The 12,717-nt window shown below is 59.0% G+C and overlaps 1 protein-coding gene across 1 annotated transcript in view; it reads right to left on the bottom strand.

The window, feature by feature from the left end:
- Positions 1-698: 698 nt before the first annotated feature.
- Positions 699-12,717, bottom strand: part of RRP12 (ribosomal RNA processing 12 homolog) — a 12,618-nt gene continuing 599 nt past the window's right edge. Inside the window, exons 3-36 of the mRNA XM_026851499.1 lie at positions 12,586-12,713; positions 11,332-11,567; positions 11,154-11,237; positions 10,863-10,939; positions 10,578-10,683; positions 10,321-10,437; positions 10,068-10,206; positions 9,692-9,819; positions 9,308-9,406; positions 9,146-9,237; positions 8,957-9,068; positions 8,705-8,802; positions 8,427-8,541; positions 8,016-8,158; positions 7,701-7,822; positions 7,482-7,546; positions 7,209-7,371; positions 6,958-7,112; positions 6,530-6,597; positions 6,254-6,347; positions 5,890-6,048; positions 5,684-5,764; positions 5,496-5,601; positions 5,264-5,371; positions 4,988-5,145; positions 4,544-4,635; positions 4,273-4,431; positions 3,963-4,135; positions 3,708-3,824; positions 3,326-3,375; positions 2,967-3,045; positions 2,661-2,728; positions 2,178-2,260; positions 699-1,971 (exon numbers count right to left, since the gene is read on the bottom strand). Of these exons, the coding sequence (XP_026707300.1) occupies positions 1,869-1,971; positions 2,178-2,260; positions 2,661-2,728; positions 2,967-3,045; positions 3,326-3,375; positions 3,708-3,824; positions 3,963-4,135; positions 4,273-4,431; positions 4,544-4,635; positions 4,988-5,145; positions 5,264-5,371; positions 5,496-5,601; positions 5,684-5,764; positions 5,890-6,048; positions 6,254-6,347; positions 6,530-6,597; positions 6,958-7,112; positions 7,209-7,371; positions 7,482-7,546; positions 7,701-7,822; positions 8,016-8,158; positions 8,427-8,541; positions 8,705-8,802; positions 8,957-9,068; positions 9,146-9,237; positions 9,308-9,406; positions 9,692-9,819; positions 10,068-10,206; positions 10,321-10,437; positions 10,578-10,683; positions 10,863-10,939; positions 11,154-11,237; positions 11,332-11,567; positions 12,586-12,713 (3,877 nt within the window). The 3' untranslated portion in view covers positions 699-1,868. The remainder of the gene's footprint in view (positions 1,972-2,177; positions 2,261-2,660; positions 2,729-2,966; positions 3,046-3,325; positions 3,376-3,707; positions 3,825-3,962; positions 4,136-4,272; positions 4,432-4,543; positions 4,636-4,987; positions 5,146-5,263; positions 5,372-5,495; positions 5,602-5,683; positions 5,765-5,889; positions 6,049-6,253; positions 6,348-6,529; positions 6,598-6,957; positions 7,113-7,208; positions 7,372-7,481; positions 7,547-7,700; positions 7,823-8,015; positions 8,159-8,426; positions 8,542-8,704; positions 8,803-8,956; positions 9,069-9,145; positions 9,238-9,307; positions 9,407-9,691; positions 9,820-10,067; positions 10,207-10,320; positions 10,438-10,577; positions 10,684-10,862; positions 10,940-11,153; positions 11,238-11,331; positions 11,568-12,585; positions 12,714-12,717) is intronic.

Below are 12,717 nucleotides of genomic sequence, written 5' to 3'. Positions count from 1 at the left end.
ACCAGCTCAGGCAAACACCACCCTTTGTGCTAATGAAACTCTTCTGTTCCACACAGGCATGCACTAATTTAAGCAACAACATGCAAATGAAGAACAATACAGAGTAATCTGGAGCTTTTAAATGAATTAGCTACAGCCTTCCTGTCTCCAAGTGGAGAAGAGAAAGCAGGAAGACAGATAGCTATGGTGAGCCTGAAGACACGTTAGAGGTGTTCAGGGCTCAGAAGGTGACTGCTGCCTGTCTCCCCCTGTCCTGCTCTCAGGGAAGGGAGGGCACCAGGCCAATGCTGCAGGAAGTGGAGGAAGATGGATGTAGCTCCTGCTGACTGAAGAGGAGGTGCTGCTGGAAATACATGTCCTGTGAGCCAGACTGTGGGCTCCCTTCTGGCAGGGTTAGAGCAGCAGCACCACAACCTGGCCCTGGGGCTCAGGAGTCCAAGTGAAAGCCCTGGGTGGGAAGCAGGAAAGGGACAGTGCTCCTGGCAAGGCAGGACCAATACCAGTAAAAGAGCTCCTCCTCCACACCCAGGCTTTTGAAAGGATCTTGGAAAGAAAACAAAAAGCACATTAAGAGAACCACAAAACTGGATTTGCAGCCTCCAGAAAGAAGCCTGCAGTAAGAGGCTGAACACGCACAATCCTTTTAGCTTATGAGAAGACTCGAGAAGCACTGCAATTCCAGCATGTAAGCTACCACAGCAGGAAATGACAAAGAACTAAAGACTTTTTAATACAGGAGGGGAAAGCCAGCTGTGTTCGCAAATACCTTTTCTTTGCAGTGTGAGCAACCACTACCCTCAGCTCCATTCTTTTCAGCATGCCTTGGCCAAACACCATCTTTTGGGCTCAGGGCAGAAACTGGGCAAAAACAGATGCTCAGGCCAACCTGGGATGGCTGGGCAACTAAAAAGGTGCAGGATTATTTGCACTGGTCAGGTCTAGTTGGCAGAAGGTGGTCAGAGCAAAGGGCTTCTCTCAACTCTCGTGTGTAAGGAAAAGGGCAAGGCATGAGGGTTTGCAGCAGTACCTTTCCAGCCAATTTGAAGACATTTGCAACAAACTGTTCCTGCCATGCAACCAGGCATGGCTGATATGGGAGAAGCTGAGGCAGGACAGAAACTAGTGGTAGCCCAACACAGACAGTTCCCCCATGGCACAGATCCTCTAGCCCACAGTTTAGGACAGAAGATCCTACCAACAGGGATCTTGTGTAAGAAAGCTGGTTGTAAGCAAAGGACTTCACCATCTCTGGCTTCTTTCTTTAGCAAACTCCACGACTCGGCCCTACTGCATGCATGCCAGGAGGGCACAGGACATGGGCACTGCCCCACAGTTGCTCTGTGCTGCAGCGTTCCTCCTGGCAGCCCCCAGGCAAGCCCCACACTGGGGAGAGGGCTTTGGCTCCAGGTCCCAGGCTGATGCAGGCATGCACCCCATGGGATGCAGTGCTGCAATGACAGAAGGACCCGCTGCACCGGGGCAGCAGGCAGAGCACAAGGGGTGCAGTGTGTGCAGCTCTTAGGGAAGGAGAGGAGGAACCTGGGTTGGGTAGGAAGAGTGGGTTTTTATCAATATAGAGAATTCATTACACATTTCTTGCTCTCTCTCACACACGCACACACACCCTCTAACACCCCTGCACCAGGCAACCCAGCAATTTCCTTCAGGCACAGGAGGGCAGGGCTTGGGCCATGAGTCCGTAACTCCCTAGGAAGTCACTCCGTCGGGTCTCAAACAGACACAGAACACCTTCTGCAAAGGAGTCCCTGCCGCTCCACTCCACTCACGAAGACCCCATCCCCTGGTGACCAGAGGCCACAGGGTATTGTCCATCCTTGGGCAGATGCAGACTAAGAACCTGAGGCTCCTCAGGGGCGCTGGGCCTTCAGACGGTTCCTGCGGCCGGCCTTGGCCCCACGCTGGGCTCCCTTCATCAGGCCCTTGAACTGGCCCTGCATTTTTGCCCGCTTCCTGGGGAGAGGAAGGAGCAGAAGGCTGGGTCAGTGCAGGCACTGGGCACACCTAGTGCACAGGGATGTTCCAAACTCGGCAAGGAGCAGCACAGAGTCTGGCAAGGAGCTCCCGCACCCACAAAAAAACCCATAATGGCAAAAAGCAGTACCAAACCCGAGTTTTGGCCTCATTTCTGGTTCTCTGCCCTTCCTGGTTAGCCTCACCTTCTGTTGAGTCTAGCTCTGTTCAGGGGGATGTAGGCATAGGGATCGAGCTGGCCCTTCTTCTTCACATCACCTTTACCCTTCTGTGGGAGACAGTGACATGGGAGAATATGCAGCACCAGAGGAGATGCATGTGTCCTATTTTGGTGCAACCCTGCCACCCAGCCATCCCAAAGACTATGCAGCAGCAGGATGCCAGCTGAGCACATGGCCCTGGGAGCTGATTTGCCACACACACAGATGATGCTACAGACACCTGCTCGGAGCAGTAAGCAGGAACTGGCCATGGCAAGGGCAGGACCTGTACTCTAAGATAGGCTGGAAATGTTCACAGGTACTGAATGGCAGCTCCTCTTGGAGCAGAAATCCCCTCCAGCCTTGCTGCTATCAGATCAGACCCCTGGAAAACAAATGGTTCTTCCTGCCCCAGCAGAGCCCCAGGCATTCTCACACCCAAACCCTGTGACCCCCTGGGTTCTTCACCTTGGATCTGTACTCGGCACCAAAGGCTGGCTCCTTGTCCAGCTGCCGGTGGATCCCAGAGCCTCCGGCTGGAAAACAGGAAACATTTGTTGGAAGTGGGTCCCAGGGCTTCCCCTTACAGTTCCAGGGTGGGGTAACTGTTCCTGTTTTTGCCTTCAGATCTTGGGTGTGAGGACCGCAATGGAGGGTGACCATTTCCTACAAGCAAAGATCTCTACTCCAGGTGCCCTGGAGCAGCCCAGCAAGATGGGTACATGGTTCTGGCCCCCTGGGGAGCCCCAGACTGGGCACCGTCGGAAGACTTACCTCTGTACTGAGGGTAGGTCCCAGCCTCGGATTCCTCATCGTCTGGCTCTTTTCTGAAACGTTGCTTTTGGCTTTTCTTCTGCAGAGGAAGGCAGTGGTGACCCTGCAGCTGGCTTGTCCTTACAGTTCTGCCCTCCCGTGGACCCCGACCTCCTGCTTCCTCCCATGGGGGCCCAGAGACCTTCCAGACTGCCTGTGCATGTCCCTGACCCCAGCCAGCCTCCCACACCCCCCCCAGCAGCTGGCACAGTGTCCCCACTGGCCTCTCAGGCAGAGCTGCAGCCACCATGGCAGAGGCAGGAGTTTGGCACAGCCGAGTTCTCCCAGCATCTCCTCAGGACCACGAGCCCTGTACTCACACTGCGGAGACTCACATCCTGTAGCACATCTGCCATCTCCTCGTCTGCTCCTAGGGTACAGGGGACAAGGGGGTCAGTGCAGGCTGCAGGCACAGGAGAGCCCCAGTACTGACAGCCCATGGAGCAGACACAGGAGAAGGGTGCCCCAAACCAGCACTGGTGGCTGTATCCCCTCCAGCATCCTCCTGGTGATGGAAGGGGCTGTCTCCCCTGGGTAGCAGTGGCCCAGAAGAGAGCCACTGGGCGTGACAGAAGGCCACACCAACGCCTGCTGCTTCCACCCACAACCCTCCCCAAGCTCTCACATGTGGGTGGCAGGAAGAAAACCATTCGGAGTACCAGAGCAAGTGTAGCGTGGCCCCCCCACCAGCCCAGGCAGTACCTTTGGCTTCATCATCATCCATCTCCTCCTCCTCTTCATGGATGATCAGGCGCCCGTCCTCAGACACCTGGAAGTCGTGGCTCACTCCTCTGGACCGCTTGGGGCCTGGCTTGGTGGCTGCTCACAGAAAGATGGGTCAGGGTCTAGGGAAGGACCCACTCCCGGGGGCAGTTGTACCCCCAGGATCCCTGCGCATCACATCAGCTCCCGCCCCATCCATCCCACCCCAGCCACATCTGAAGCTCCGCTCCTCACCCAGAACCCGCTGGGACACGTTGGGATCCAGGAAGTTGAGGGGTTCATCCTCTTCCCCTTCTTTCAGCCAGGCCTGGCCCTTCTGCCGTGCTTGCTTCCTCCACTCCTTGCTCCGCTGCTGTTCCTCCTCTTCCTCCTCCTCATCCTCTGAGTCAGCCAGGATCTCCTCCATGCTGAGCAAAAAGCAGAGAAGATGATGGAAAGAGAACAAGTCCCGGGGTGCCTCACAGCACACAGCAGCCCAGGAGATGGTCCCGGCATCCCTAGAGGCACCAGCTGAGCAGATCTGACAGAGCTGGCCCATCTTCACCTGTCTCCTCTGGGCTGTGCTGGTGGTACCTCCTCTTCATCAGTATCCACAGCTGCCTGCCTCAGGGCACGCTGCTTGCGGCTCCGGGCTTCTGCCTTGCGGATGTTCACCAACACCTTGTGGTACTCAGCTGGCAGCAGACCCTTCACCAGCTCGAAACTGAGGAGCACACAGAGGGTGGTCAGTGCCCACCCCCTTCCACACCGCTTCCCAGTGAGCTCCCTTACTGCCCCAGCACAGCTCCAGCGTGACCCAGGAGTCCCTGGCTCACCCGAACTTGCGGATGAACTTGATGAAGAGGTTTCGCAGCTTCATACGGAAGTGGCGTCTCATGTCGTCCGAAAGGTTCCCCACGGCCTCCAGCTGCCAGGACAGATAAGCTCGAGACCAAAGCACCCCTGTCCTGGGAACCCAGCCTTCCACCCTTCCCTTGCATGGCCACCTTGCTCACCCTGCTGCCATTTCCCCACACCCACCCCAGGCCTCTCTGGTTTGCAGGACTGGTTCATGCAGGCTCCCTAGCAGGTCTATGCCAGCATTCAGAAGAGGGACCTCTTCACTGCCTTCTCAGGCATTGAGATCAAGGATGTGCCCCTGGCTCCCAGGCAGAAGCAGGGTGCAGCTAGAGCTGCCCCTGCCTGCCCAAGGCAGCCCTAACTCTGCCTCGCCACCCTCCTCAGGGCACCTTGTGTGGGATCTCATCATTGTCTCTCACCATTGTCTGGACATGCTTAGCCAGCAGTTTGGTGTCCACAAGCAGTAGCGTGACCTTGAGGAAGCCCAGGGCTGCCTTCACCACATCACGTGTGCGGGAGGCCAGCAGCAGGCAGATGTTCTGCAGGAGCTGCTCCACCACGCTCAGCTCCAGGTGATCTGCAACCACAGCAGGGCTCAGCCATGGCCAGCCTCCTCCTGGCACCCTTCACCAGAGGGTGCTGCATCATCCCCCCATGATGCCCCTGTTCCCCCAGCCCTCCTGCTTCCCACTCACCTTTGAACTCGAAGAATAGGCAGGTCAGTGCCAGCACCGTGCAGCTGATCATGGTGACTGAGCCTGTGAGTCCCGCGTAGACCAGAAGCAGGAACCGCTGCAGGGCCTCTGCAAGAGGGGGATGACTCAGGGCCCCGCTCACCCCCATGCCCAGCAGCATCCCTGGCCCATTTCAGCAGGGGACTGGGCATGGGTCTGATCCCCCCATGGCCAGAGCAGCCATGGAGCTCACCTTGGGGGGTGGGCCCGAAGCGGATGAAGGCATGCCCCATCTCCACAAGCAGCATGAAGGCGTTCTTGCGGGCCCCCACCGAAACCTCCTTGGTGCACAGGATGACCTGGAGGCACACAGAGAAGTCACAGCCCTGCCTCCACCCCTGCAGACAGAACCAGCCGGGTCCCCGCAGGACCCATGCTCACCTCTGGGACCAGGGCAGTGACAAAGGGCTCATGCTCTGCGGAGAGCTGCTTCACGATGTGTAACAGGCACTTCAGCCGGGGCTGGGGAAAGAAACAGCCCAGCACTGGTACACCCAGGGATGCACACCTGGCTGCCTCTGCCACCCACCCCATCTCCTCCCCTCCCAGCAGCAGCTGAGCTCAGCCACCGCAGCCCTTGCTCTCACCCTCTTTGCTGGGGACGCTGCACTCTTCAGCGAGTCCAGCAGCACTGCCTGCAGATCCTGCAGGTGGGAGTGGACGAAGGCCTGGCAGGGGGCATGGGGGGCAGCACACACCTCCTCCAGCACGCGGTATGCCTTCTTCTGCATACTGCGCTCCTTGCTCTGCAGAGACAGCCAACATGCCACTGCTGTCAAAGATGCCCCTGCCATGGTGTCTGAAGGGACTCTGCAGCATCCCATGCCACTCAACAGGGATCTGTCCCCTAGAGCAGCTGCTCAGCCCCCCAGAGTGTGGGTCCAAGCTGCCAGCAAGCAGAAGGTGCCTCACTGCACCCCCTGCACTTGTCAGGACTGGGGGCTGACTCACCTGGAGGGAAGGCTGGATGGTGTGGTACAGGGAGCCCAGAGACTGCTCATCAGCATAAGGAGCCATTGCCACCACCAGGTCCAGGATGGAGAGTCTGCAGCAGAGAAGGACATGCGGGTGGGCAGCTACAGCATCACTAACACTGCCTGACCAAGTTGGGACTCAGCTGCGAGTCTCATCAGATGCATGAGAGTAGCACATCCCATATGGGACAGTACAAGTGCCCTAGTGCTGCCCATCAGGAGGAAAAGAGCAGCACCAGTCTCTGGGTGTTACCTGGCAAACTCAGAGCTCTCAGGACTGGTCAGCTTCATGCTGGCTTTCTGCAGGAACCCACACACCATCTGCAGAGCAGGCACACAGAGCAGGATCAGTACTGACTTTTACAGGAGTTTGCAATCCACCTGGCAAATGCCTTGCCACGGGACTTTGTGGAGACCAAAAGCATCAAAAGGTCCAAAAAGAGCTGGAGAAATTCACAAAGGGCTTGTGCATGATGCGCCAGATGTGGCTCCAAGAGTGGGAAATCCCAGACCACCAGCTAGTAAGGGCTCCCTACCCATGGGGGCACAAAGGGGTACTGTCTGCTCAGCTTCTTTCTTCCTGTCCCCTCCAGTCAGGCACCCACCACAGCCCCACCAGACTGCGTGATGCTGGGAGATGCTGGCCCAAGGCAGCACAGCCTGTCCCACTGCCCCCCTCACCTGGGGGTCGGTGATGGTCAGGTAAGCACGGACAGTATCCAACACAGAGCGGCGATGAGCACTGTTGCCTCCGTCCTCCTCAGGCTGGCTGTACACGTTGAAGAGGATAGGCAGGAAATTTTTGGCAAAGCGACCCACTTCTGCCCGCTCAGCATCTAGGGAGAGAACAGTGGGGTATGGATCAGCACCTCCCCTCTCCAGGTCACCACTGGGGACAAGGACCACCACGAGGGTCTGTCCTCCCCGACAACCTGTCTCGCAGCCTTTGTGGATGAGGGTGCGCAAGGCCTGGCACACAGTAGGCCGGAGGTCTGGGCGCTCGCTGATGGCCATGCCCAGGGTGCGGGCCAACCCCTTGAAGGCTCCCAGCACGTCCGTGGGGTGGGTGCAGAAGCCAGGCAGCAGGGTCCAGACCTGGAAGGCAAAAGAAGAAGTGGGAGGACAGCACCCTTCACCCAAATCACCGCTCCCAGGCCTGGCACCACAGGTATGCCACGGCAGTGCTCCCAGGCACTCCCCATTACCTGCCACTGCAGCGTGTCATAGATCTTGGCCTCCACGCTCTTCCCAGCCTGGGTAAACTCCAGTGCTGAGGAAGAGAAGGGAGAGATGAGCAGAGAAGCAGAGGTGGCAAAGCCCCACTCCACCCCAGGGGAGGGAAGGGAGGTCCCACAGAGCACCCTGGTGCTCTGGGGAGTGCAGGACCACACCTGCTGGGCCCCCCACTGTGCCACCCTCCTCACCTCTGCTTTTCAGGGTGGCCGCCAAGGGCAAGAAGTAGCTGGTGAAGAAGCCAAGCCGCGCACCCTGCACATAGTCCCGCAGCACTGGCAGGAGCCAGCTGCGGGGGAAATCCAGTGTCTCCCTGGGAGGGAAGGCACAGGTCAGAGGAGTGTGGAGCAGTGCCAGCAGCAGCCGCTGGGCACAGGGCACCTCCACTCAGCCCTAAAGCTGGGCACACGTGGGCTCAGCAGAGTCAAACACCTCCAGCACCGCATGGGGACTGAACAGGAATGTAACAAATAGCTGCAGAATTGCTACCCTGTGGCTGCACTCACTCCTTGCCATCGATCTCCAGGGGCACGGCTTCCAGCAGCACCTCGGGGCCCATGGTGCTCACGGCAGCCCCCACTGCCTGATCCACTTCAGTGGTGTAGGGGAAGTGTGGGGAGAGACGCAGGTCACATAGGGACTGGAGACACTACAAGGACAGGGCAGGACGGTCACAGAGGAGCCACGGAGGCAGGCCTGGCATGTGTCACTCACTATGCCTGCCCAGGGATGCCAGCTGCCCTGCATGTCTCTGCGCCGAGCCCCAAAGCTGCACACATCCTGCCCACACACGGGCAGGACAGCGGGCACCAGGATGTCCCTGCTCCACAGCTGGAGAGGACAATGCAGCCCAGGCAGCAGTGCAGCCACTCCACCCACCTCCACGAATGAGTCTGTGCCCTCCCAGCCTGGCTCACCTTCCTCATAATGGGGTGGCACTGCTTCCCACATGTCTCAAAGAAGACCTCCAGCACCCGCAGCACCTCATCCCATGCTGCGTGGAAACGGTATGTCAGGCCTTCCTCCACTGACCTGGGAAGTAGAGAGGACAGTCACGCAGGTGGGGGCTAACCCAGCAGCGATCAAGGTGCCCACCAGGCCTGCCAGTCCAAACTGGGGACTGGGCAGAGGTTGCTTAAAGTGCTGCCAGGCTTAGAGGCTGTGGGACAGCCTCTCCCACAGTACCACTCCTCACCTGAACATCTTGCACAGGTAGGCAGCAGGGGCTGGGGCAGATGCAGAGACGGTGCCCAGGTCCTCCATGTGGGGAGCAATGCACTCGCTCAGGAGGGTCTGCAAGAGCAAACAGGGGAAAATGGGACAGCAGTGGACCACGGATCCCCCAGCCTGGCAGGCCCAGAGGGGCACACCATTCCCCAGCAAGCCCTAAACCCCTGGGCAGAGCACCCCACGAGGCCCTGGGCAGCCAAGCACCCGCATGTGGTACCTCCAGGGTCTGTGCCGCCGCCACCACCACCTGGGAGTGTGGGGAGAGGAAGCAGTTCATGGTGGCAGAGAAGAGCCGGGGCAGGTGAGCCCAGCACAGGTCCTTCTGAAGCCTGGAGGAGTGAGATCAGGTGGGTGAGAGACCAAGCACCCACTTCTACCCCTGCCCAGCCGTGGCCCCTGCCTGCACCTGCCCAGGTTGATGTGCGCTCGCTCCATGGTGGACAGCCAGGTCATCAGTGGCTGCAGGTCACTCGTGCTGGGCACATAGTCATAGAGGGCCTGGGGAAGCAGACAGGGGGTGAGTGTTGTGGCACTGCCAGCCCTCCCCACACTGGCACCCCACACTCACGGTGATGATCTGGGCGTTGAGTTCAGCTGGCAGGCAGGCCACGCTGGCCTGGGCGCTGAAGAGGCTGTGGAAAGCTTGCATGGCACACGCTGTCACCAGCTGCAGAGGACATAGTGTCAGCAGAGGTGGCTCTGCTTTGCACCCACGGTCCCCCTACCCCAAAGCAGGCTCTGCCCCGGGAAGCCCAGTACTGCTGCAACTGTGGCCTGTCTTCAGCCTCGCTCTTGCACAGCAGGCAGGCCAGCAAGTACCAGCTGCCCCGGGCTCCTCCACTTTTGCATCCTGCATTTACAGGCTCCCAGCCAGCAGCCAAGGGCGTTCAAGCCCTTCCAGGGTACAGCTGAGGGGGAAAGAGGCTGCCATCCCCAGTGTGGGGACACTCACCACATGGCTGAGGGTCATGACTCGGAGCAAGGTCTCACAGCAGGTCTTCACCACGGCCGCTGGGAAACAGGGCAGCAGGTCCCGCAGCAGGGCGAGGACATGCAGGGTGGTGGTCGCCTCCTTGGTGCCTGCAACAAAGCAAGATCTGAGCCTATGGTACCATGTGGCAAAGCCCCTGTGACAGCACTGGGACTGATCCATGGAGCCGGCGTGAACACCCCCCCAACTACTGGAAAGAGCAGAGCAACGGACAGATAGCTGAGAACGCCCCAGAGGTGTCTCATACCCTCCCCAATTCCCTTAAAGTACTTATTCTCCCTCAGCCATAGGGCCCCCCCACAATCAGCTGGAGATCCCCTGCTCCAGCACTCCACACCTCCAGCTTTTTCGATCTCCTGCACACAGAACTTGGCGGTGGAGGGTGCTGCAGGGTGATGCTCAGGGGCTGCGTCTCCAAACATGAACTCACTGCCCCTCAGGACAGAGCACACGCCATACTGTGCTGCTTTCCGCACCTGGAGGAAGAAGAGCCCAGGTGAGTAGAAGCCACAGACCTCAGGGGCACAGCCAGTCCCAAAAACGAGCCCCAAAGGCAGCATCATCCCTCACGAGGGGCACCAGGAGCTCACCTTGGGCTTGGTATGAACACAGAAGCTCAGCAAGCCATGATAGACCTGGAGGGTGACGGGATAGCTCCAGGCTGCCAAATCCTGCTTCCGCAGCAGCGTGGCAAGGCAAGAGAGGACCTATGACAAGGGAGCAGCAGGGTGTTAGCATCACCCTAAAGAGACCCCCCCAGTACTACTGTAGAGCAGCAGCCTCAACCCTAGCTCTCAGCAGACCCCTGGCCAGAACTGGCAAGTCTGGCTGACTCTTGGCTACTCACCCATCGCAGGGCAGAGGTGGAGCTGCTGCAGGCCTGCGAGGACACGATACCCATGAAAGCTTTTGAGGCATCTGAGAACTTTTTCATAAGCACAGGGCTTGGAACCCTGATGAGAGAGAAGGGGGTGTGTCAGTGGGGTGAGGAGCAGGCAGCTGGTGACAGTCACACAGGGAACTGCATCCCCAGCCTGGGGTCCTTTCACCAGCCTGGGGAGGGGGGACAGCACCATCCCCTCTTCTATGATGGGGCCAGGTAGCTCTCCCCATTCCTCTGCCAGCCACTCACCGCTTCAGGACAAGGTTAAGTAGGTAGGCAACAGCAGCCAGTGACTCAGGGGACTCCACTGCCTCCAGCGTGGTCATCTGGGAACAGAGGAAGGGTTAGCAAGTGGCTCACACCAGGCCAGGCCTTCCCCAACCACTGGGGAGAGGGGCAGAGAAACCAGAAGCAGCCCAACAGCATCTCTGCTGAAGGACACCCAGGGCCTCGGCTATGAGCACAGCACCTTCCTCCACCAACCCACCCATGGGTGCTCACCCATGCTGCCAACAGCAGCTCCCCACAACCCTCACTCACCAGCACTGCAAAGTACTCTGTCTCAGTCTCCTTGCCCCCCTGCGAGCGGATCACCTCCGTCACGGCCGCCAGCACGGCACAGATCTACGAGCAGCAAGTGGAGCAGGTCAGTGGCCTCAGCCTCACATCTGAGGGGATCATTCCCGCCAGACTCCCCCAGCCCTGCCTCAGCCCATACCTCTTTGTGAGCAGCAGAGTTGGATTCCCAGAAGCGCTGCACCTTGCTGAAGGTGACATTGGTGCAGTCACTCAGCCCGCTCAGGAAGGTTCCAGAGGATCTCTCCGTGGCGGCCTCCGCAGCATCATCCTCCTCCACATGGAGCTGAGCACTGTCACTCGTCTGCTCCAAACGTAGAGATCCCGACTGCAGCTCATTGTGCAGCTTCACCGCATCCACTGTCAAGTTACTTTTCTCTGCCAAGATGAAGAGGGATGCTCAGAACCATGAAGTTGTGTTGCTCTGCCATTCACCCTGAAACCCACCTCCCCTCCCAGCCAGACTGGCTTGGCTGGAGCTCATCTCCAGCACGTGGGACACAGATGTTGCTTCCTCCAGATGAGAGAAAGCACAGCAATAGCTGGAGAGCTGCTCATTCCTGTGAAAACAAACCAGGACACAACCCAGGCATCTCCTCCGATGGAGGAGAGCATCCCATGCTCACAAACATGTCCTGGTGTACCACAGTTTTAACACTGAGGTACTTGTACTCTGACCCATTTATCTTCTTCCACCTGGAGCCCATGCCAAGGCACACACTTCATATCCCTCAGAGTTCCAGACCAGCTTGAAAACAGCTGCAAGAGGACAGTGTGTGCTGCAAGACATGTTTCTTTATTCGCAGGATAAAGATGTCTTTGGCTAAAAGCAGCCTTGGCTGCAAACTTGCAGATGACAATGCTGAGATCTGTTTGCCATCACAAGGTCTTCTGGACAGGACTCTGTCATGTCCCTCTCTGCGTCAGACACCACAGCAGCACTTACAGGTGTACCCACGGGCTTTTGGGAGCCGAACAGCTCCTGCCATGAGCCTGCCAGGAGGTCAAGCTGCTGGGATGGCACCTATCCTGGTGGCTGCGGGTAGGGCCTTGCACCAGGCCCTGACAGAGCGACAGGCTTTGCTGCAGGCCGTGCCCCGTTTCACTCCCCAGGCCCGCCATCACGGTGAAGGTTATGAGAACACACTCGTTACGCCGCGGGCTCCTTTCTTCTCCCCGGTTTGCTGCCTCTGCCTCGCGGGGCTACAGCTCGGGGACCAGTGGCTCCCGGCCCTCCTGCCCCGACCCCACTTCTCGGGAGCCGGGAACCCAAAGGCTCGCCCCGCGCCCCCGCAGTCCCCGCCAGGACGAGCCGGGCACAGGCAGAGAGCTGCCCGCACCAGAGGGCCCCTGCCCGCACCAGAGGGCCCCTGCCCACCTCCCTCCCTGCCCTCACCCGCGGGCCGGCTGCAGAAGCGGCTGCGGGCGGCCAGGCGATGCTGGCGGGTCTCGGGGTTGCAGTCGCTGCTGTGGCCCTTCCTCCACCGCTTCAGCTTGGCAGCGGCGCCTGAGCGGAGCCGCCCGCTCC

Source organism: Athene cunicularia (assembly GCF_003259725.1).
Source record: "Athene cunicularia isolate RWA chromosome 6 unlocalized genomic scaffold, athCun1 chr6_part1, whole genome shotgun sequence".
NCBI classification, from domain to species: domain Eukaryota; kingdom Metazoa; phylum Chordata; class Aves; order Strigiformes; family Strigidae; genus Athene; species Athene cunicularia.
This window is presented reverse-complemented; position numbering and strand designations above follow the sequence as displayed.